The 24,326-nt window shown below is 40.1% G+C and overlaps 2 protein-coding genes and 1 long non-coding RNA gene across 4 annotated transcripts; 2 read left to right on the forward strand and 1 right to left on the reverse strand.

The window, feature by feature from the left end:
• Positions 1–348: 348 nt before the first annotated feature.
• On the forward strand, positions 349–6,530 carry LOC121861446 (multiple epidermal growth factor-like domains protein 6). Of its 2 annotated transcripts, none has more exons than XM_042359180.1 (6): positions 349–1,433; positions 1,759–1,835; positions 2,206–2,308; positions 2,763–2,965; positions 4,868–5,054; positions 5,828–6,530. In XM_042359180.1, the coding sequence occupies exons 1-6, from the start codon at positions 398–400 to the stop codon at positions 5,959–5,961; spliced, it is 1,740 nt and encodes a 579-aa protein (XP_042215114.1). In that variant the 5' UTR covers positions 349–397; the 3' UTR covers positions 5,962–6,530. The 2 variants fall into 2 exon arrangements, with proteins under 2 accessions (XP_042215114.1, XP_042215115.1); XM_042359181.1 differs by lacking the exon at positions 5,828–6,530 and adding an exon at positions 5,639–5,741.
• A 1,627-nt stretch (positions 6,531–8,157) lies between these two features.
• Positions 8,158–18,475, forward strand: LOC121861447 (multiple epidermal growth factor-like domains protein 6). The gene is made up of 16 exons (XM_042359182.1): positions 8,158–8,324; positions 8,585–8,757; positions 8,998–9,099; positions 9,237–9,392; positions 10,109–10,366; positions 10,534–10,674; positions 10,878–10,994; positions 11,272–11,400; positions 12,078–12,244; positions 13,104–13,232; positions 14,415–14,577; positions 15,204–15,386; positions 15,666–15,806; positions 16,601–16,714; positions 16,940–17,074; positions 17,758–18,475. Exons 1-16 carry the CDS (start codon positions 8,182–8,184, stop codon positions 17,820–17,822), a joined length of 2,316 nt encoding a protein of 771 aa, XP_042215116.1. The 5' UTR covers positions 8,158–8,181; the 3' UTR covers positions 17,823–18,475.
• LOC121861449 lies at positions 12,121–15,306 on the reverse strand. Its single transcript, XR_006088026.1, has 3 exons — positions 15,189–15,306; positions 13,453–13,560; positions 12,121–12,234 (listed from the first exon to the last, which is right to left on the reverse strand). It is a non-coding gene; the product is annotated as an uncharacterized LOC121861449 (long non-coding RNA).
• Positions 18,476–24,326: the final 5,851 nt, after the last annotated feature.

Raw genomic sequence — 24,326 nt, forward strand, 5'->3', positions numbered from 1 at the left:
GCGGAGATTAGAGGAGGAGGAGAGACGGAGAATAGAGGAAGAAAAGAAGAGGCGGCGAATGGAAGAAGAGGAGAGGCGAAGAATGGAGGAGGAGGAGAGGCGGAGAAGACTGGAGGAGGAGGAAGAGAGGCAGAGAAGAGTAGAGGAGGAGGAGGAGAGGCAAAGAAAAATGGAGGAGGAGGAAGAGAGGCGGAGAAGAGCAGAAGAGGAAAAGGAGAGGAAGAGAATGGAAGAGGAAGAGGAAAAGCAGAGAAGAAAAGAGGAAGAGGAGAGGCGCAGGAGAGTAGAGGAGGAGGAAGAGAGACAGAGAAGGATAGAAGAGGAGGAGGAGAGGCGGAGAAGAATAGAAGAGGAGGAAAGGCGGAGAAGAATAGGGGAGGAAGAGAGAAGGAGAAGAATGAAGGAGGAAGAGAGACGGAGAAAGGAGGCAGAGGAGGAAGAGAGGCGAAGGTTTGAGAAGGGAAGAAGGCACTGGGGAGAAGATAGCTACGAGGGTCCAAGAGTGGATAAAGGACAGGCCACATGGTCGACGAATAAGAAAAACGTAGTAATAGATGAGAGGAAGGAATGGAACACAGGTGGAGGAAGATCACGCGATGGGAGATTTAGACCGGGCCAAGTTGATGAAAGGAGGAGATGGGAGACGAGAGATAGGGGGCCAGTAGATGAGGATAAACAGCGGAGAACGGATAGGGTGGATAACAGGAGGTGGTGGGAAAGAGAAAGAAATGTGAGTGTAGTTGGAGAAGGGAGATGGAAGCCAGACCATGTCGACGAAAGGAGATGGAAAACAGGCGGAGAAAGGCCAGGAGATAGAAAGGAGACAAGGAGAACGGACCAAATTCATGAAACGAAGACATGGGAGATAGATGGAGGAAGCCTAGGAGATATAGAGGGGACATGGAGACCAGACCAAATAGACAAGGAGGAGAGGTGGCATGTAGATCAAAATGTATCAGTGGAAGAGGGAGGGGAAAGGGAAGGAAGAGGAGGAGGAAAAGAAAGAGAAGGAGAAGGAAGGAACGGAGAGGGCAGGAAGCACTGGACAGTTATTGAGACCAACGTGTCAGTGGTGGAGGAAACAGACAGGGTGGTGCCAAAAGTTAATGGGTCCCCTGATGCGACTCGACACTGGGGCACAGACGAGAAGACCATGATAGTTGATGAGGAGCGGCAGGGAGTGGACACAGAGGAAGACATGCAAGAGGAGAAAGAGGTATGGCCGATGGAAGAGGAAGAAGTGGGAGAGGAGGAGGTGGAAGTGGGTGTGCCGTCGATAGGAGAGGAGGAGGATGGGGTTGAAGAGACGCCATCAATAGGAGAGAAGGAGGAGGAGGTGGAGGAAGTCGGAGAGGTTGTGTCGTCAACGGAAGAGGAAGACGATGTAGTGACGATCTCCGAGCACACCACCAACGTCACCACAATACACCACAGTCAGTCACCATACAAGTTCACTACCAAACTAGTTGTCTTATTGTTTTATGTTCACACAGCTTAAACAAATAAGTTTGTTGACATTAAATGGTTAATTTCTGTACATAAGCATAATCTTGTTACTTTGTTATCCTTTGCTATTTACACTCAATAGTTTGTCATAGCTTGTAATTGTCCACTGGCTTAAATACTAGAAATGTGAGTGAATTAAGAAAGATAGTAAATATAGTTTATTTATGAATGGAAATAGAAATAAGAATGAAAAATATATGCCAGCTTTCCATACAATAGATCAACTAATTCTCTATCATTCTCTCATTCTAGCATGTCCCCCAGGGTACTACGGACCTGTCTGCCAGCACCCTTGCCAACAAGGTTTTTACGGGCCAGGATGTAAACAGGTGAGTTACCCTTCATACCTTTCCGACCTGACCACCTAAAAATAAAATAACTATTATAATTGTGTAGAAGCAGATGACACATATGGATAAATGCTACTTATACAATATTACTTTTCTAAAAATGGATCATTTGAAAATTAGGCACCTCAGCTCACCTTAACCTAAGCTCATTGAACCCCAAGGTAGTGATAGGGTGTTTATTCATCTGGTGAAATAAGCGAGAATGCCTAATCTTCACGTTGTCTCTAAAAACAAATGTCTTCAAATTTGCTTACAAGTGACCAGGGTGAGAGTTGCATCGTTCAGACCTTCGCCTCCCTGGGGATAATCTTTTACTTGTAATAACTTCTCAGTTGAACTTTGACCTCAGGTGTGCCAGTGTCAAAATGGAGGGACGTGCGATGTGGTATCAGGGACATGCACGTGTCCGCCAGGTGTATCTGGGACACTGTGTGAGGATGGCTGCCCGGCAGGTGAGTCACCCCTCCAGTTTACCTTATAGGTGGCAGGAGAGTCACCCTAATCTGAACAACAATGTGAGACTAAAACCCATAATAGCAGACGAAATACTTAAAATACCAAGCAGTTTCGGCAGAGTTACAAATAAAGACTGCCACATTCATCACTACAAAACTCCTTATATCCAATACACGTGACGTCACTTCACAATCACATCACCTGGCCCCTATCCTGACCTAATCAAAGGTGATCACCGCCGTGACGTGTCACGGGAGGTAGTGGTCAGGTGATATGATTGTTGCCGAAACTTTTTGGTATAAATATTTTCTCTGCCATTGTGGGTTTTATTCTCTTATCTTACAGATGGATGGTCAAAGAGAAAGGCTTGTGAGAGTAATAATGACATGTGTGTAGCAAATGTAGTGACAGGTGTACAGCAGGTGTGGTGACAGGTGTGGTGTGTTACAGGGTACTATGGGTCCTCATGTCGTAGGAGATGCCCCATGGTGTGTCCCAACAAACACTGCAACAGATTCTTCGGGTTCTGTGAGTGTGACCTGGGGCGCTTCGGACCCACCTGCACTTTGCCCTGCCCCGCCTTCACCTGGGGTGGTAACTGCCGCCACCACTGTCAGTGCACGATCCGCACCACCACCCGCTGCCACCCAGAGGTAAGAGTGCCATCACTAACTGCCATCACGAGATAAGAGTGCCATTACCAGAGACATTAATGCCTCCACCAGTTGCTGTCACGAGGTAAGAGTTCCATCACTGGAGACATCAATGCCTCCACCAGCTGCCACCATGAGGTAAGAGTGCCATCACTGGAAACATCAATGCTTCTACCAGCTGCCATCACGAGGTAAGAGTGCCATTACCGGAGACATCAATGCCTCCACCAGCTGCCACCATGAGGTAAGAGTGCCATCACTTTTGACATCAATGCCTCCACCAGCTGCCATCATGAGGTAAGAGTGCCATCACTGGAGATATCAATGCCTCTACCAGCTGCCATTACGAGGTAAGAGAGCCATCACTGAAGACATCAATGCCACCACTAGATGCCATGACGAGGTAAGAGTGCCATTACCGGAGACATCAATGCCACCACCAGCTGCCATCACGAGGTAAAGAGACATCACTGGAGACATCAATGCTACCACCAGATGCCATCACAAGGTAAGAGTGCCATTACCGGAGACATCGCTCCCACCGGCTGCCACCATGAGGTAAGAGTGCCATCACTTTTGACATCAATGCCTCCCAGCCGCCACCATGAGGAGGCAGAGTGCCATCACTTTTGACATCAATGCCACCACTAGATGCCATGACGAGGTAAGAGGCCATTACCGGAGACATCACGCCACCACCAGCTGCCATCACGAGGTAAGAGTGTCATCACCGGAGAAATCCCATGCCACCACTAGATGTCATCAAGAGGTAACAGTGCCATCACCAGCTGCCATCAAGAGGTAAGAGTGCCACCACTGGAAACAGCAACAGCACCACCATAGCAAGGTCAGTAGTGCTACTTTGATGCCACCCCTAGCTGGTTAGAAAGTGAGTCTTACCACCTAACTCCCCTGAGAGAGAGAGAGAGAGAGAGAGAGAGAGAGAGAGAGAGAGAGAGAGAGAGAGAGAGAGAGAGAGAGAGAGAGAGAGAGAGAGAGAGAGAGAGAGAGAGAGAGAGAGAGAGAGAGAGAGAGAGAGAGAGAGAGAGAGAGAGAGAGAGAGAGAGAGAGAGAGAGAGAGAGAGAGAGAGAGAGAGAGAGAGAGAGAGAGAGAGAGAGAGAGAGAGAGAGAGAGAGAGAGAGAGAGAGAGAGAGAGAGAGAGAGAGAGAGAGAGAGAGAGAGAGAGAGAGAGAGAGAGAGAGAGAGAGAGAGAGAGAGAGAGAGAGAGAGAGAGAGAGAGAGAGAGAGAGAGAGAGAGAGAGAGAGAGAGAGAGAGAGAGAGAGAGAGAGAGAGAGAGAGAGAGAGAGAGAGAGAGAGAGAGAGAGAGAGAGAGAGAGAGAGAGAGAGAGAGAGAGAGAGAGAGAGAGAGAGAGAGAGAGAGAGAGAGAGAGAGAGAGAGAGAGAGAGAGAGAGAGAGAGAGAGAGAGAGAGAGAGAGAGAGAGAGAGAGAGAGAGAGAGAGAGAGAGAGAGAGAGAGAGAGAGAGAGAGAGAGAGAGAGAGAGAGAGAGAGAGAGAGAGAGAGAGAGAGAGAGAGAGAGAGAGAGAGAGAGAGAGAGAGAGAGAGAGAGAGAGAGAGAGAGAGAGAGAGAGAGAGAGAGAGAGAGAGAGAGAGAGAGAGAGAGAGAGAGAGAGAGAGAGAGAGAGAGAGAGAGAGAGAGAGAGAGAGAGAGAGAGAGAGAGAGAGAGAGAGAGAGAGAGAGAGAGAGAGAGAGAGAGAGAGAGAGAGAGAGAGAGAGAGAGAGAGAGAGAGAGAGAGAGAGAGAGAGAGAGAGAGAGAGAGAGAGAGAGAGAGAGAGAGAGAGAGAGAGAGAGAGAGAGAGAGAGAGAGAGAGAGAGAGAGAGAGAGAGAGTTACCGTCTAACCCTCCCCCATCTGCTGCCTCACCCTTACACCTCTTAGACAGGTACGTGTGAGTGTCAGCCTGGCTACGTGGGGGTCGACTGCTCTGAGGGGTGCCGGCCTGGACTTTGGGGTGACGGGTGCCAGCAAAAGTGCCAGTGTACCAACGGTGCCGCCTGCCATGCTTCCACTGGCACCTGCGTCCAGGACTGCCCCGCTGGACTTACTGGAAAGGACTGTCGGACTCGTAAGTAGATTACATTTAACACAAATGATACACTTAGCACTTATGGTATACTAAATATTTATGGTACACTCAATACTTATGGTGCATTTAGCACTTACGGTACACTTAGCACTTTTGGTACACTAAATACTTCTGGTACACTTGTGGTTTCTGGTACACTTAACACTTATAGTGCACTTGACTTAATGTATTGTACACTTAGCACTTAAGGTACCCTTAGCCTATGGTAAACTAAATACTTATGACATAAGTATTTTACCATGAGCATTAGGTGTACCATAGGTCTTATGGTACACCTAATGCGCATGGTAAAATTTGAACATAAAGTACATTTAACACTAATGGTACACCCAACACAAGGGTACACTTATCATTTGTGATACACTTAAACACTTACTGTATGGTAAACTTAGCACTAATGATACATTTAATGGGTATGGTACACTTAGCATGTATGTTGCACTTAATAATTATAATATTTCTAAGCACTTATGATATACTCAGCACATATAATGAACACTTATGTTACTTATGTTTCACTTATTACTTTTAATAAAATAATAGATATTAAAGTATTTAATTAGTTTTTATAGGTGAGAAACTAGCTCCTGAGGAAAAACCCAAGCCTATAATGCTGTGAGAGAGAGAGAGAGAGAGAGAGAGAGAGAGAGAGAGAGAGAGAGAGAATTAATTAAATGCATGTCGTAAGCCCGGTGTGTGATCACTAAAGAGAGAGAGAGAGAGAAAGGGTCACCTATATGTCGTGAGTACAGCATGTGAAGGGGGACACTATGGGCCGGGGTGCGTCGAGACCTGTCAGTGCGGGGACCGAACCTGTGATCCCGTGACCGGCGAATGTCGGTGTCCACCAGGCAGCCACGGGCCAAACTGCAGTCAGCGTGAGTAGTGTAACAGCTGTGTGAGTGACATAGCAGCTGTCTAAGTGACATAACACCTGTAATAGTAGCATAACATGTGTGAGTGACCTAACATGTCTCTGGAATTGTAACACCTGTACAGTATTAGCAGCCTAACAGATGTGTAAATGATGTAACATCTGTATATTTGACATAACAGCTGTGTGAGTGATGTAACATCTGAATGAGCGACGTAACATACCGTAACACGTGTGTTAGTAATGTTACTTCTTAAATTGGGTTACTCACCCCTTGAGTACAATGACTTACGCTACCAGTACAATAACTAACCCTTTGAGTACGATCACTAATCCTTGGAGTATTGGTCACTAATGATTTGAGTATAATCCTTAACCCTTTGAGTATGAAGACGAAATCACTTGAGGACAAGGATTAAATATTAACACTACAGACAAGTTCTAATACAGTACTGCAATTTAACCCTTTCAAATATCTGTCAATACTGTAGATAGATAGATAGATAGATAGATAGACTGACTGATTGATTGATAGATAGATAGATATATAGATATACTGGTTGGATTGTAATACAGACAGATAGAATATATATATATATATATATATATATATATATATATATATAATTTGGCCTTTAAATAGCACGGCAATTGTCGGTAGTCAGGTCAGAGAGTAAGGTGAGAAGGTTGGGTCACCTTACCCTCTGACCTGACTACCGACCATTGGGGTGCTATTTAAAGATTAGTAGGGTCATTACCTAATACCTGACCATTGTGGACCTGGTCTCACCCTCCTCTGTATATATACACCTTGTTTTGTACTTTTCTTTAGTCTGTACTCACCCCTGAAGATGTGAATTACACAAAAGTGCTTGGGAACTTCATGTTTTCTTCTTTCCTTGTGGTTATCAGCATATACTATATATATATATATATATATATATATATATATATATATAGATAATGATTACTTGATATGAAAACATAGCTAGTTAGATATATTAATAAGTAGATACAATACAGTTACCTAAATAGATGATAGCTAGTTAGATTTTATAAATGAATATCACTCTTCTGGCCAGAATGCAGGAGGGTCAGTGGGGTGAAAGCTGCCTGCAAGAGTGCCAGTGCCAGGGAAACCACTCAGACAGTGTTCCGGGGAATGCCACTGTCCCCCGGTCTGGGTGAGTACTTTAATGTATGGATCCAGTGTTAGATTTGGAAAGAAATGTGTTCAGGCTTCTTACGTAAAAGCACAGACATTAGCATAAAGCAAGTATAACTTTACAGTGTATAAAGTACAAGTGTTGGGTATAACGTACAGGTGTTGGGGTATAACTTACAGGTGCTGGGTATAAAGCACAAGTGTTAGTACAAAGTACAGGTGTTGGGGTATAAAGCACAGGTGTTGGGTATAAAGTACAAGTGTTGGGTATAAAGTACAAGTGTTGGGTATAAAGTACAAGTGTTGGGTATAAAGTACAAGTGTTGGGTATAACGTACAGGTGTTGGGTATAAAGTACAGTTGTTACGTAGAAGTACAAGTGTTGGGTATAAAGTACAAGTGTTGGGTATAAAGTACAAGTGTTGGGTATAAAGTACAAGTGTTGGGTATAACGTACAGGTGTTGGGTATAAAGTACAAGTGTTGGGTATAACGTACAGGTGTTGGGTATAAAGTACAGTTGTTACGTAGAAGTACAAGTGTTGGGTATAAAGTACAGGTGTTGGGTATAAAGTACAAGTGTTGGGTATAAAGTACAAGTGTTGGGTATAACGTACAGTTGTTACGTAAAAGTACAAGTGTTGGGTATAAAGTACAGGTACAGTAATGTCTATCTGCATATTAATTAAGAAATATCAATACCCCTGTACAACAAAAGGTTCTAGATATAAGACACAGGATTAGTTATCATCTGGGGTTAATGGTAGTGACTTACAGGGTCAGTGTATGGTTACAGAGTTGTCATGACATTGATTTTTTGAACCTGTGTTGTGTTTGTGTGCGAATGCTGGAGTCACTAACACATGTCCAAGTGACTCATATATTGATATAATTCACAGAGTATCTTTTGTGTGTAGTACCCCAGTACTAGTTATTTTTATCATTAGATCCGAATGAAACTGAAACATCAGCTTGAAATATATACGAAACTGTTATTGATTCACAGAAGGGAATAATGGTCAGTGTTCATTATAAATAGAGAAATGTAGAGTTTATATCCTACTGGTCATGGTAATGTGTTCATCCTTGTTGTGTTGTGTGCTGCAGGGTAAGGACTGCCAGGAGAGGTGTGCCACCGGCCGCTGGGGGGTGGACTGCCGGTACTCCTGCAGGTGTCTCAACAGTGCCTCCTGTGACTCAGTTACTGGCAGGTGCACACTAATGACTTACACCTGGTGTTGTAGATCACTGTGTAATATTGTAATATCACAATGCAAAACAATTCATTTGCCTAAGTGATTTATGTAGATATTCATTTTGTTTATGTTTATTTATGTATAATATTTTTGTGTATTGTGGCACAATGGATTTAATTCTACCAATTTAGAAAGAAATTGCCAGGTACAGATGCAGAGATAGAGAGTGAATAATTAACTTGTCCATCTCTACTCTCCCAACATGTGGTGGTCAGGTGTCAGTGCGGAGCTGGTTTCACAGGGCGCTATTGCGAGCAGCCGTGCCCCCCAGGGAGTTACGGCGCCAACTGTGCCAACCTGTGCCAGTGCACCAATGGTGGCCTATGTGACCAAGTAACTGGGCAGTGCCAGTGTGGCCCTGGGTGGACTGGACCTGACTGTTCCTCTCGTAAGTATTAATTGTTGTCGCCTAGGGTGTGTGTGTGTGTGTATATATACAAAACAGTGTAAGAATGCAGGGAATAAGAGTCGTATTATTGGTAAATGTCACTGAAGGCAGAAGGCAGAACAAAGTTCGTCTGGCAAAGAGGAGTAATGTCAGGTGTTGCTGACTGCTTATCCTTACTGTTATTTACATGGTAGGAACCTGAGAATTGTAACTGGAGGTGTTTGTGTCTTCCTGTGACAGGGTGTCCTGAGGGCCAATACGGTGCCGGCTGTGCCCTCACCTGTACCTGTGCCAACGATGCCAAGTGTGATCCCGTCAGTGGCATCTGTATCTGCCTCTCAGGTGTGTGAGACCCCCAATCTCCAAAATGCCTACTTGTGGTCATGAATGAAAACATAATCTTGCCACCTGTTTCTATTTAATTCGTTATTATATTCCCATAAGATGTCTTGAAGTTAAGAATAAATTTCTTATTTAAGGTTGGCGAGGTGCAGACTGCTCGCTGCCGTGTCCTGAGGGGTACTGGGGAGTGGGGTGCCATCAACAGTGTAGCTGTGGTAGTGGCTTCACCTGCAACCCTGTCACAGGCACCTGTGAGTGTCCCCCCGGTAGACATGGCCATCACTGCCTCAAGAGTAAGTACCCAGGGAAACCTACACCACTGAAGAAGGATGACCTGCACTTCTGAGGGAGGAGACCCAAACCACTGATAGAGACCTACAATAATGAGGGAGGGAAACCTACACTACTGAGGGAGGGAAACCCACACCATTGATGGAGGGAAACCTGATATAATGAGGGAGGTACACCCACACCACTGAGGGAGGGAGACCCACACTACTGAGGGAGGGAGAGCCACACTACTGAGGAAGGGAGAGAGACCTGCACTACTAAGGGAGAGAGACCCACACTACTGAAGGAGAGATACCCACACTACTGAAGGAGGTAAACCCACACAACTGAGGGAGGGAGACCTGCAATACTGAGGGATGGAGAGCCACACTACTGAGGGAGGGAGAGAGACTCACACTACTGAGGGAGGGAGACTTTTAACTGGTGCAGGATATATAAGGCTGTCTTCCCTCTCATCTTCTGCTTCCCACAACTTAGGTCTAACTACCTGCACTCACACCCATTTAACATGTCTCGGGCCTTTCTTCCTGTACTACCACACACCAGTTTAACACATCTCGGGCCTACATCTGCTCTCTTTACTACATCTGTTTCTCATATATTAAGCTTACACTTGTTCTTGTATACTCCTGTATCTAACATCATAGGTTTTAATACCTGCTGTTTCTCTCACCGTTGTAGTACACTTGCCCTCTCACACACCTGTCTTCCCTGGCAGCGTGCCCACCAGACCGCTGGGGAGACAAATGTCAACACAAGTGCCTTTGCTACAATGGAGGAAAGTGTGAACGCGAGACTGGATTGTGCATGTGTCCTCCGGGGTATACGGGTGCCACCTGCCAGGACAGATGCCCAGAGGGGAGCTATGGGGACACATGTCGTCACACCTGCACCTGTCTACACAATGCAACCTGTCAGCACGACACCGGCGCCTGTATTTGTCCACCAGGCTACGAGGGAAACACCTGCCAGATGGGTCAGTTGTGTTACTTGATGAGTTATGAGAAATGATCAGTGAAATTTAAATAATTATAAGTGATACAGTATTGTTAATAATTATGAGTGATATGAGTAGTTCTTAGTGATATATTATGAAAGATATAAGTTGTAATATAACATTTTGTGAAATAACCTTCCACCCAGAGTGTGGTCCCGGTAAGCACGGCCCTGGGTGCCTCCTGGAGTGTCAATGCCAGAATGGTGCCACCTGTGACCCCATGACCGGTACCTGCACCTGCACTCCGGGCTGGCGAGGCCAACACTGCCATAAACCCTGTCACCAAGGTTAGTGTCAAGTTTACAATACATTAGTTAGTGTCAAATAATTTACTAAGCTTTCAACAAGTGCCAAATGATTTACACTGCTTAAAATAGGTACCAAAATCACAATGCTTACAGTAAGTGTTAGCTAATTTCATGAGTATTATAAAATTATTTTTTGTGACTTTAACTACAAAACAAATTGATAAGATGTTGTGGCACTTCAGGGTCGTGGGGTGAGGACTGTGGAGGTATATGTGACTGTGACCATGGTGCCACTTGTGACCATGTGACCGGACAGTGCCAATGCCCCCACGGCTACACGGGGGAGAGGTGCCAGTCAGGTGAGTATAAGGCTGCTCTCATGAATGTTGGTTAAGAAAAGACGAGAGAAATTTATGTATCAGTCAATTTCTATAATATATACCCAGTATGTAAATATAATTTCAAATCATATCTCCTGGAAACATCATCATCTCAAATGTAATAGTCGTCTTTTTTCCCTCCCGTGCATTGTCTCAACGTGTCCCCTCGGTGTCCTGGTCACCATTCGTGTCCTCCTATGTCCTGGCCGCTACACATGTCACTCATGTCCTGGTTGCTACACGTATCCGGCTACAGTGTGTCCCCAAGGGTTCTACGGAGAGGAGTGTAACGAGAGGTGCACTTGTGGTCCAGACGAACCTTGTGACCACGTGACGGGCGCCTGTACCTGTCCCCCTGGCCGCCGTGGTGACCAGTGTGAGCTGTGTAAGTACTGTATACTTGTACACACACACACACACAAACACTGTCATATCAACTAGTGTTTAAGAACATAAACAAATATATAAATCATTATGCAGTAAGGAAAAAAATAGAAAAACATAAATATATAAATAAAGGACGAAAATAGGTTTATATATATATATATATATATATATATATATATATATATATATATATATATATATATATATATATATATATATATATATATATATATATATATATATATATATATATATATATATATATATATATATATATATATATATATATATATATAATCAACGACCTCACCAGCAAGGAATCGACCCTCGACCACTGTGACAGTGTCCTTGTGGCCTAGCAGTAAGCGTTCCCTAGTCACACCCAGTAGGTCGAGATTCCCACTATAATATGTTCAAAGTCCGCGTGTTATATGGACTAAAAATGAAGTATATATATATATATATATATATATATATATATATATATATATATATATATATATATATATATATATATATATATATATATATATATATATATATATATATATATATATATATATTTATTTATTTATCTATTTTTATTACAGTACTGTATTATTATTATTATTATTATTATTATAGAGGTACACAAAACTTAATGCTCATTACCTCTTCTTCCCTCTCCTTCAACAGACTGTGAAGAGGGGTGGTGGGGAGAGGGGTGCCAACAGGAGTGCCAGTGCCCAGATGTAGCCCTTTGTGACCCCATCAATGGCACTTGCTACTGCCCAGCTGGACGAAGGGGTCGTCACTGTCTCAGGCCCTGTCCCAAGGGGCGGTATGGCCTTGGCTGCAAGCAGGTGACATGGAGAGAGAGAGAATATCATTTTCCACTTAGTCTATCTCATATGCCTTTCTCTCCCTCTATCTAACTATCTATTTATCTATCTATCTATACACCTGTATCTATCTATATCTCAAGACTATAGATTACAGTACAGTAGACCCTTGCCATTTGCGAGTTTGCAATTCACTATTTTGACAATTGGCAGTAAGCAGATGGTGGCTAGTTTGTGAGCCTTTTTCCTGCAGCACACCGAGTCATGTTGTGCTCTTAAAACTTTAGTGTTTCTGTGTGAAATGGCCCCTAAAAGACTGCCTAGTGTCAGTGCTAGTGATGCTAGTGGAGTGAAATTTAAAAGGCAGAAGTCAGTGATGACTCTGACAAAGAAAGTTTTATAATTAGATAAGTTAAAAGAGGGGATGAGTGCTGCCGCGGCTGGTCGCTTGTTGATATAGGTATACAGTAGTGCGCTAAGGTAGTATAAGTTGCTATTCGCGAATCACAGGGGTCTACTGTATAGTAAAAAAATATTAATTTCTCATTTATTGATAAATGCCTCATGACCTATCATGTCTCTTCACACTCTGCTATAACAACCTATCATTATAAATCATCACACTACTACTAATAATAATAAAGTGCACTGTATATAATAATTAGTTTATGAATTATCACACCTGTTGTTAAGTTTCTCATTATAATAATTTCTCTTGCTAATTATCCCACCCTAATAATTTTACATGCTAGATATTTCATCATACTAATTATAGGTAGTGTAATTATCATATTACACTCTTACGAATTATCCCAATACAATGACACTTTCCTCTAATTCCCCTCTCCCTTTGACCTTGGCATGATGTGGCACTTTGCAGAAGTGCCAATGTGGGAATGGTGCAACGTGTGACCCTGTAACCGGACAGTGCCAGTGTCCCCCGGGTTTCTACGGCCCAACCTGTCATCTGGCCTGCATTACTGACATCCACAGTACACAGTGTAATCAGGTGCGTGTTTTGAAGTGTAAGTGTGTGTCATTGTGTATTGAGTTGTAAGTGTGTGAGTTTGGGTGTAATAATTGTTTTGGAGAAATTGTAAAGGCTGTTAGGTGTGAGTGTTAGATGGTTAGAGGAAACGTAGTGTGTTACTTGAATTGTGAGTGTCTTAGGTGAGTGTTTCATACATATATAATACACATTATAGCCCCTATATTGTACACATACTTACCTGTTGAATCACATTCATTGGTCACTTTACCGTTGTAAACACCTTCTGAGCGTTTAAAGGTTAATCAGACTCTTCATGTTAAGCTCGAACGTTATAATTCGGTCAAACCTGTTGAATACAATTCATTTTAGTATTTCAAATAAATCATACATAGGTAATCATACATAAATGTTTAATCCAATATATATTCACATAACAATCATAGCTATGTAATTAGTCTAATCTTAACACTTACAATGAGTACTTAATTTGCCATATTTCTATGTTGTCACAATGATAACCGATGCAATGGACACAGTCTACCTGTGTAAACTTAAGTACAAGTTAAACTTACGTGTTGAAAGTCTCAAGAGAAACAGGTTAGGTGTTGACTCTCTGATGGGGATAGCTACAGTGCCAGTGCCCTGCCTGGCGTCACATGCCCAGCCCTGGCTGGCCTACTTTGCTGCGTCATGCATTTATACACAAACAAGCTTCCCTTACTACCACCCATCACACCAACCTCCTCTGGGTCTCTCCATCTCCACCATCTCAATACTCTATATACTGTATACAGGCAGGCACACCCAATAAACATGACATGACTCACAGCTTAACATAATGTTTGTTTATGTGTCATCCTACTCATTACTGCTTGCAGTAACAATCGTACTGTATTAATTACCTCATGGTTTGTACTTTATGTCGAACTACTGTACTGTAACTGATACCTGTAATAGTATTTGGTAAATGTTACAGGCATTGTTGTTATTGTAATATCTTGTCTATATCTTCATTTGTCATGTTCTCTTGTATTTGTATTCTGTAAATGCATGTACAGTAAAGATGTAATGAAGTTGGTTTTATCATAATTATTATTATTATTATTATTATTATTATTATTATTAGCATTATTATTGATAACAGATCATAAAAACAATGACATCATTCATTTGTTTACATTGCCATGGCAATGCTGCCAGACATGTGACTGTGAGCACGGTGGGGTGTGCAGTGGGTCTGGAGAGTGTCGGTGCCCCGCAGGGTACACAGGGCCCCGCTGTGAGGATACCTGCCCTGACAACACCTGGGGCCAGGACTGTGCCAATCAGTGCCTTTGCCACAACGAATCTATCTGCCACCCAGGTGAGTCTTCCTGCTGTAGGACAACCTAACCTTACTCAAGCTAACCTAGCTTAACCTAGCTTAACCTAACTTACCCTAACCAAACCTACTTTAACCTAAAATAGTTTACCCTAACCTAACATAACCCTATGTAATCTGACTTAAAATAAAGCAACCTAATTATAACACAACCTAACCTAACGCCACAAAACCTAACCAAATCTGACGTAACATAATACAACCTATAATGTTCAAGGCAGTACTCTTAATGCACAACCCTTCCCGGAGATTGATTGATTGATACGTTAATTGAGATACAAAAAACATTAATACATCTCAACGGGGATGAAGTGACATAAGTCATCCCCACCCCAGTCCAGGAATGTCCCTCTCAGGACTCACATAAATCCCTAATATTTCATATAATCAGTTATAGTACATAGTTATATTCTAGATGCAAAATTTCTATATTTATTTAATATTTCATCTATTTTCCTATTTTTAATCATCCACTCTATTTGCATGGGGACATTATTTATATGGGCATTTCTATATACATTAAGCAATGGGCATTCCAGTATCATCCCGGAGAGAGAGAGAGAGAGGAGCTAACACATGTTTTACTTCCTTACCTATTTTTCCCACAGCTACGGGGGAGTGCCAGTGTGGTGTGGGGTGGACAGGGATGCACTGTGACCAGGAGTGCCTACCTGGTTACTATGGGCCTGACTGTAGACTGCAGTGTGCCTGTCACGACAATCGGACCTGTGACCGCTTCTCCGGATGCTGTGTGTGTGGCCCTGGACGATACGGTCGTTACTGTGAGCTGGGTGAGTGCCATTTTTATTTTGTAAATAAAATTATTGGATTAGTGCCATATTTCTGTTTACATAAAAATTATTTTATTATTCATTTATTATTTTTTACATAAACAAAACAGAAGGAATAGTGCCATATTGCTGTTTACATATAGAAAGCAATAAGGAAATTGTGTTCAGCTGGAAATTGTTTGGGGCCAAGGGGATGGGGGAGGGGGATTTAATCCAGTGAAAAATGCCTCAATGGGGTTTTAGCTCTGTGAATTTCTCCATGTATCGTGTTACTTACAGAGTGCCCAGCTGGATTCTATGGGGTGTACTGCGTCAGCATGTGTGAGTGCCAACATGGTGCCACCTGTGACCCCATGACTGGACAGTGCCATTGTGCCCTGGGCTTTATGGGAGACACTTGTGCCCTTACCTGCCCCCCAGGTAACTACAATATCTGAAACAGTTTTTGGAAACTTCAAAGGAAACTTGTTATTTTTCTGAGCTACTTAAACACCTGTTCGAGTTACCTATTCATACGAAAAATAAAAATATTTTTCACACGAATTAAACACCTCTTATAGCTCACATAGACACCTTTTCTAGTTACCTTTACTTATTAAAACACTTGTCACCTACTACACTAATAAAACAGCTGTTCTATATTTCTGTACTGTACCTACAAAATGCTTAACAAAATCATACATCTGTCTAAGCTTACGTCAACCACAAAATGCTTAACATCAACTCTGACTAGATACCTATTCTAAATTTCTTTAACACCCAAATAAACACATGAACTAGCTTTATCTAACCCTAAAAAAACACCAGTCATGCTCTAACTTAACTACTCAAAATAACACTTGCAATTACAAGCCAAATTAGTCATAACCAGTTACGATTATTCTTAACTACCTTATCATCAATTACTAGTTTTGCATAAGAATAGTAAAGTTAGTTAATAACCACCTGTTAATGGCTGATTGCTGGTGGGTGATGGCTGATACTTGAACAAGTAAACCAACAGGATTAAAATTAGGCCTCTGTTGGAACAATGAAGGTGAGTGAATGACAGTTATTAACAAACAAACGAGAGAGAGAGAGAGTAAAACAAACAAAAATGCAATACATTAGATGATTAACAAAAACAAAGCCAAGAGGGAAAGAAAGGAAAACTTAATACAAATATAGTGAAACAAAGAGAGAGAGTCTCAACACCACAACTACATCTCCCACAGGAACTTTTGGTGCCGAATGTGAAGAGGAGTGCCAATGTGACCCTTACCCGTGCCGCAAGGATACCGGGGAGTGCCTCTGTCCCCCAGGCTTCAAGGGCCCATACTGCAGCAGGCGTGAGTACTGAAGTGGAGAATGTGAGAGGGGGTACCACAAGGACTGTCATTATGTGTTCCAGTTCTCCTCTAATTATTATTATTACCATTATTATTATTGTTACAGTATTATTATTATTATTATTATTATTATTATTATTATTATTATTATTATTGCTATTAATGCTGCATCATTACCTGCAATACGTCACTACACGTTGACCAAACCATCATTGTACCTTACAGCGTGTGGTGCAGGCAAGTACGGACCTGGATGCCAACAGGAATGTGAGTGCTACAATGGTGCCACCTGTGACCCCGCTACTGGCAGCTGTACCTGTCTCCCGAGCTGGATTGGTCCCAAATGCCAGGACAGAGATGGTTAGTTAATAAGAGCTGATAAGAGGAAGTACCGTTAGCCATGGAGGGCTACGGTCAGTGTTGCAGTACAGTATTTTGCTCAGTATTCTCATAACATAATTAGAATTGTTGCAAAAGTAGCAGAAATCACATACAGTAATGTTTTGTAACAGAGGGATGTTAGAGCAGTGTCAGGGAAGTGTCCATGAACTGTCAGAATAGACAAGGAAGTGTCTGTGAAGTGTCAGGGAAGTGTCCATGAAGTGTCATTTCAATGTCAGGGAAGTGCATGCGAAGTGTTCATGAAATGTCCATGAAGTGTCAGAGTTAAATTTGCAGAGGACTCAGAGAAGCATCAGTGGGGATGTCAAAGCAGTGCCTGCAGTCTCAGGGTGTATCAGGCAGGGTGTCAGGGGTGCCAGGGAAGTGACAGAAGAGGAGTCAGAGCGGTATCAAGAGGGTGTCAGGGCATTAACAATAAGGGTGGCAGAGCAGTTTGCAATAAGGATGCCATAGAATATTAGCTTCACCTTGGACACAGTATAGAGCTTCACCTGGGATACAATACAGCTTCACTTAAATTAAAACATCTCCTGGAATACAGTATAGAGCATCACCTGGAATACAGTATTCTAAACTGTATTAAAGTTCTATACTTAGTATAAAGCTTCAATGAGTTAAATTGTCCTGTTCTCTTATTTCAGCACCTCCTTACACCACCCACCCTGACCATCGCGATCGAGCTGACATCCCAGTGGAGGACAGCTGAGATCCTTTCCCTAGAGAGACAACAGTTCATTCCTTGAGACAGCTGTAATTCCTCGAGACAGATATTCATCCTCTGAAAGACAGCTGTTCATCCCTTGAGAGACAGCTGTAAATCCCATTGAGATGGCTGTGCATCTTTTGAGAGGCAAATGTTCATCCCTTGAGAGACAGCTATCTATTAAAAGAACAATGTGCACCTCAGGAACAAGTGAGGCCAAGCGAACATATTGAGCGACTGATTTCTTCCTCGACCAGAGACGAAGGTCCCCTGCTGGAGGAAAGCGGGTGACAAATGGTTGTCTGACATAAGATACCATAACCAAGTCTTTGAAAGATCAGCAAAGAACAACCAGAAACAGAGAGGAAGAGCGCCAGGCACTGTTGATTGCCACGTACTGGTTTTAGTTTTTATGATGCGAATACCAGTGATTTATCCGTTAATTATTTCTTACATGAAACTGCTTATTAGTTGCCTACAAGAGGTGATTGGATTATTTCAGTGTAAATACTATGTGAAAATGCAAGTGATCACGAGCAGTGACATTTTAAAGTGAATATCTTGTTAAGATGCATTTCAGTGGACAGCATAGACTGTATTATTTTTAAGTGAACTCTGATGATGAAATTATTTATTATTAAACTTACTTGAAGCTTTGTATGTCTTCTAGTTAATTTGCAGTCCTTTGGTCATAATTAAGTAAAGAAAAATCAAGACTATTACTGTACAACTATTGTAGGTCCTAGGAATATGTTATTCATGGTGGCATGGCATGAAAGCAAAACTCGGTTGCACAGACTGGCAGCTGATCGGAGGCTGCCATCATGCACTACTTCTCATAATAATGGTAAAATTAATAGTGATAGTAATAGTATCAATGATAATAATAAAAATAATAGCTTCATGAATTACGACCTTATATAAAACGCAAATGAAGAAGTACATGTTAGTGGAACAAAGAAAAAATGGTAATTAGACATGACCAAAGTTATATTAAGAAAACAGTGATATCTCCATTAGCCAGAACAGTTGGTGCAGAGCGCTTCTGGGAATGAGAAATTTCAGGGTAACGTTTCTCAAAGCTGGAAAAAAAAATCTCGTCACCCGGAATTTTCCAGCTACTGGAAAATTTTTCTCAGAATTTCCAGAAAATGCGCCCGATTTTCATCTCTCAAACCCGGAAAAAACTCCCCCATCCCCGGAATTTTCCGGGTATCATGAAAATGTTCATGGAATTTTCCGTAAAATCGTCCAAACAGCCAGAATTTTCCAGAAAATTACGACTTTGGGAACGATTTTCCGAGAAAATTTCAATTCCGGCTATCGGTGAGTTCTGGGTTTGAGGGATTTCGGCTAACGGAGATACTACTGTATACAGTACAGCACTACACCTGTACAGTACTTATATTATCTCACAAGAAAACTTTAATAAATACAGCAGGTAAACACTAACAAAACAAAGTCAGATAATAGGGAAGGAAGCGACACATAAGACAATTAAAACAGCCTAAAAATGAAGAAAACAATTAAAATCAGATATACAATAATCCAGAATACAAAAGGGAAGTTACTACAAAAATAGGATCTCATGCCTTGGCACGTAGAAGCACCTGAAATACAAGAAAAGATAAAGGAATAGTATTTGTGTGTGTGTGTGTGTGTGATAACTGGATGCTCATAGAGACCTCACTGCCTGCCTGCTGATGGCATTAACTTTAAGTAATATCTGAGTCAAGAGAGAGTTCCCTGCATCTGCTAAGCTGCTCTCTCAATGTGTGTGTATGTGTGTACTGTGGTTCTAGGCCAAGATTTTCATTGATTCGTACAAGGTAAAAAATAATTCATTATTATTTAGACTTTGCATTCGTACAAGTACGTCAGTGTCCCCCTTAAATGTAGAATAAGAGAACGCATAATATACCATCTTAAGTGAAAAAGATTACTCCTGTAGTTACCTTTGTAGATCACCAGTTAAATGGACAAATTTCACACAAAGGTCTTCCAGAATATATCTTTGCGTCGTAGTATAAAGTGAAGTAACTAAAAGCCGTTTCACACCATTAGTTAAGGGAAAATTTTAATGTACGAACCTTTGATAGCTGACAAACGTAAGGGACTGCCTTAGAATACCGCCAGTACTAAGCATGAAATGCCTCCCACTTTAAAATTATCGGTTTTAAGGGCAATTATGGTGAAAACTAACTATAAGATACAGTGGTCTGAGAATTTAACCGAGGGGTCAAGATTCTAAAGTCTTCTTACGATGGCTGTAACTCCTTGCCTGAGGATGTAAGAATGTACCGAATTGATTGAATTGTGCAAAAACACAAATATAACATTGAAAATTAAAAAAAATTGCACTAGGCTCTACCTTAACTAGAAAGGTTTACTTAGCACCAGTTAAGAGACAAAATTAAGGTAGACAACCTTTTGGAATCGATATTCTATTTTAATTTAGTCTGGTTCTAAAACCTGATTGAATGGCAGCAAATTGGTGTAATTTTTATGGTATTTTTGGACATTATTTTCTTGGTTTTTACTTAAACCGATTGACTTGGTCTATTTTGGTATCAAAAGTTACTGTACTGGGAATATTCATTGCACGAATCTTTGAGAATCTGGACTGCTGTGTGTTGGCTGAGTTAAGGAAGGGTCACGACCACAACAGCCTGTACTTTCAAACAAGTGAAAGTTATAACACGGCCGTCCGACGATAAACAGGTTTGCCTTGTAAGATGTGCCAATATGTACTTAGTGAGTGTAAAATCTGTGGTGTGGATAATTATTTTCAGACTTCTGTATTAACCCTGATTGTGTTACCAAACATAATACTAGGAATACCCTTTTATATTGCACTGTAATTGAATCACATGTAGTTTGTCTCAAATTTCTCGAAAGGTTTGGAAATGGGGATAAAGCTTAGATATGGGGATCATATCAACAAACAAAAGCTAAATTGATGAGTGAAACTTTCATTCTTTATCTGATGACAAAGAGTTAGCTTATAATAAGTTAAGTTAAACATTAAAATTTTATATATATATATATATATATATATATATATATATATATATATATATATATATATATATATATATATATATATATATATATATATATATATATATATATATATATATATATATATATATATATATATATATACATATATATATATATATATATATATATATATATATATATATATATATATATGGTATATATATATATATATATATATATATATATATATATATATATATATATATATATATATATATATATATATATATATATATATATATATATATATATATATATATATATATATATATATATATATATATATATATATATATATATATATATATATATATATATATATATATATATATATATATATATATATATATATATTAGGTGAAGCTATGTATTTCTTGTTAGCAATATGCAAATCAAATCATAGTATTGAATTAATTTAAGCTTTACATAAATGTACATTATTATTTATCTGTGCCCCAGTAAGTGTAAAAAATTCATTAAACAATGTGTTTATATGAAGACTTTTGATGGCGTAGGTTATTGTGTCATCCCATAATCTTATAAAGTATGTTGACTTAAGAACCATGTTCAAGTGAACTAAGGAGTGGATCTACAAAGGCTCACACAATAAATATCTGTCATAAGTGAAGATGTAAGAATAGTACAGTACACCTAAACATTGACTTCAGATAAAAAATAAAAAGGACTTACAAAAAAAAAAAAAAAAGGTTACACTGAGACTAACTAAATAGATTCATTTTATACAGTACAGTACTAAATTAAGGTGCAGGACTGCTAGAAAGATTCTCCTCCTTAATTTTGTCCTCTAAAGCGACGGTCACACTAGAGTTTTCCGTGCAGTAAATCCATGATATTATTTCATCCAAAGGCAATAAGTCAATGGTATGATCCCCACACTGGCCAGACTGGCCAAAGGAACCATTGGCGAAGCACCCAGCTCACACGGCTAGTTTGAGCTCACTGTATGTTTCTATGGCAGCATTAACCGCTTTGGTGAGATGTGTGGTCCTGTTAAAGAAGACCAAAATGAAAAAGAAACGATTGTAGCATCCATGTGATGTTTGTTTACAAAAATGACACAAGTACAGAACTCTTAAAGTCCAATGAAATTCTCATTGTAATGTATATTATTATTATTATTTTTTATTTACTTTGACATTTTTGCTTGTGTTTTGTTATTGAAATACATTTTTTATATTTTTTGTAAATTTTAACACTAATAAGAAAAAATAAGAACGGTGTAAATTTTATAAATACAACAGACTCTCTACAGCAAATTTCAACCCACCATACCGTGGATTTTCAGACGCTCCATATTGTCCCACTTTCGACAACAAATACATTGTCGTTGTAGAGCAATATGAGGAGTTCATTGAAAAATCAACACTACGGTGGATTTATTGGATTTAATCTGAATAGAAAATCAAATGTGTCCGCAGCTTAAATTGTATGACAAACTCTTGATTTATCTGGGGGGAGGGGTTCTGTCCCTCTCTTTCTCTGCTAAAACAAAATCAACCACAAAGAACCAACAGATTGATATTATGTAGATTCGGCAGCAGTTCAATAACACAGATTCTGAAGAACTAAAAAGGTAATATAGTACAAGGAAACAACACAGAAGAATTTGGTGATAATATCAACATAGAATTAAGAAAAAGCAGGACTTTAAAAGGAGATACAACTAACAACAGGAGAAATGATAAACATTCTGGGAAAAATGACAAGGGTGAGTAGACGGTGCTAATCTGCCCTTGAAGACAATAATATCCCTCACGTGAAAACAGCATCCGTCACTCGGGTAAGAAAGAAAAAACTGGGCTGACTAAACGTGACTAAGAAGACGAAGTAGAGGAAATAAGAAGAGAGTGAACCAGAGATGAATCTTTATAATTTTTAATTGTTGATAACTAAAGTAATTATTAATCTGATATTGCACTTAAAAGATCTTAGCTGTTGAAGCGTCATAATTCAATAACATCAACAACCTCAAGAGAGTATTTGTAAACTACTGATAGGCAACCTAGGCTAGTGATGGAGCAACATGAGTGGCCCTCCATTATCTCAGTGGGCCACAAGATTGAAATTTGGCATGTACACTAACCATGACCTCATGGATGAATAACCATAATTACATTTCACATAGGCAGAATGTTAAAGAATGAGTTACAGAAAAAGTAAATAAAAAGAGAGATGCAATGGCACTTCCAATACACTGCCTCCCATATTATACGACACCTGGAGACGAAATTGGGAGGTGGAGGGTGGTGTACAATATCTATTTATGATTTCTTTATAATATATCATAGGTAAACACAACCTCCCACAACCATAGGCAGTAGAACAATGAGTTGATCATGAAGTGTTGCCATATCAAAAAATAAATAAGCCTACTTTGTGTAAATATGTGTACAGGTATTAAGAAATTAAGTTAAATCAGTTAAACTTCGTCTGTGAATTGTCAAAATATTAACAAAAAAGGATATTAGTATAAATTCCACCAAATTACAAAAATACTTTCTACTGTAACTGCCAAAATTTCAATGAATGGTCAAATCAGCACTGCTGCTTGCACGATTCTCTCATGTGGATGCACTCAATAGCCTGATGGGACGCAGGTTGCCCACCACTGTTGTAGAGCGTTTAAGACGACTACATGACAGAGTGAGTGTGTTCCAACTCACGAGGATTAGGAACTCCTACATGTGTCACTTGGCAATTAAACACCCTAATGTAATATAACCTTCCCCGTACCCCTCTAATTAGTGTTTAATCATTAAATGATATAATAGGGGATTACAATTATTATTATTGGAGTAAGAACGCCTTGTATGTAAACTACAAGCACTACAGACCATAAACATAACTCATTCAGTACAATGTTAAATTTAGGGTGGTTAAGATTCATGTGATCCCTATTCACTTTAAGCAGAAATACCAAAACTTGTACAGTAATATTTATGAATACATTAAAATAATATTCTCCGCCCTCTGGAAGTTCAATAATGTACTTTTATAACCTACTCTTCTTTCAGTATCTCATATAAATTGTTGCAAGAAAACACCAGAATATATCTTCATCCTCTTTTTACATTTCCATTTATTTGACATCCTTGAAATATTAGAAATTTTACTGGAACTGTCTCTATATATTCACTCTCTTACGTAAATCTGGTGTGCACACACACACACACCCATTGTTTTTATTTTTATTTTCAGTATTCAACCCCGTCGGGTATGTACTCTACAGCGTAGATTTCACAACAGCCTATCACTTTCATAAATTTCTTGCCCTCTCCTGTTTTTGTCACCTACATCAACCTTTTAATATATCTTTGTAAATCTTTCAATTGCATTAAAAATTAATTTTCTCCTTTTAATCTTAATCCACTCATTACTTCGTAATTCTCTTGCTGTTTTGTGTCTTCATTGTGTAACTATAAT

The sequence above is a fragment of the Homarus americanus genome, unplaced genomic scaffold, assembly GCF_018991925.1.
Source record: "Homarus americanus isolate GMGI-L3 unplaced genomic scaffold, GMGI_Hamer_2.0 scaffold24260, whole genome shotgun sequence".
Lineage (NCBI taxonomy): Eukaryota > Metazoa > Arthropoda > Malacostraca > Decapoda > Nephropidae > Homarus > Homarus americanus.

Bases quoted from the DNA above. Each gene is read 5' to 3' on its own strand.
- LOC121861446 (XM_042359180.1), top strand. From the start codon at position 398: ATGAAGGAGGAAGAGAGACGGAGAAAGGAGGCAGAGGAGGAAGAGAGG. The intron at 2,309-2,762 runs GTGAGTCACCCC...GGTGTGTTACAG, and splicing joins TGAGGATGGCTGCCCGGCAG to GGTACTATGGGTCCTCATGT. The intron at 2,966-4,867 runs GTAAGAGTGCCA...TACACCTCTTAG, and splicing joins CCACCCGCTGCCACCCAGAG to ACAGGTACGTGTGAGTGTCA.
- LOC121861447 (XM_042359182.1), top strand. From the start codon at position 8,182: ATGGTAATGTGTTCATCCTTGTTGTGTTGTGTGCTGCAGGGTAAGGAC. The intron at 16,715-16,939 runs GTGAGTACTGAA...TGTACCTTACAG, and splicing joins GGGCCCATACTGCAGCAGGC to CGTGTGGTGCAGGCAAGTAC. The intron at 17,075-17,757 runs GTTAGTTAATAA...CTCTTATTTCAG, and splicing joins CAAATGCCAGGACAGAGATG to CACCTCCTTACACCACCCAC.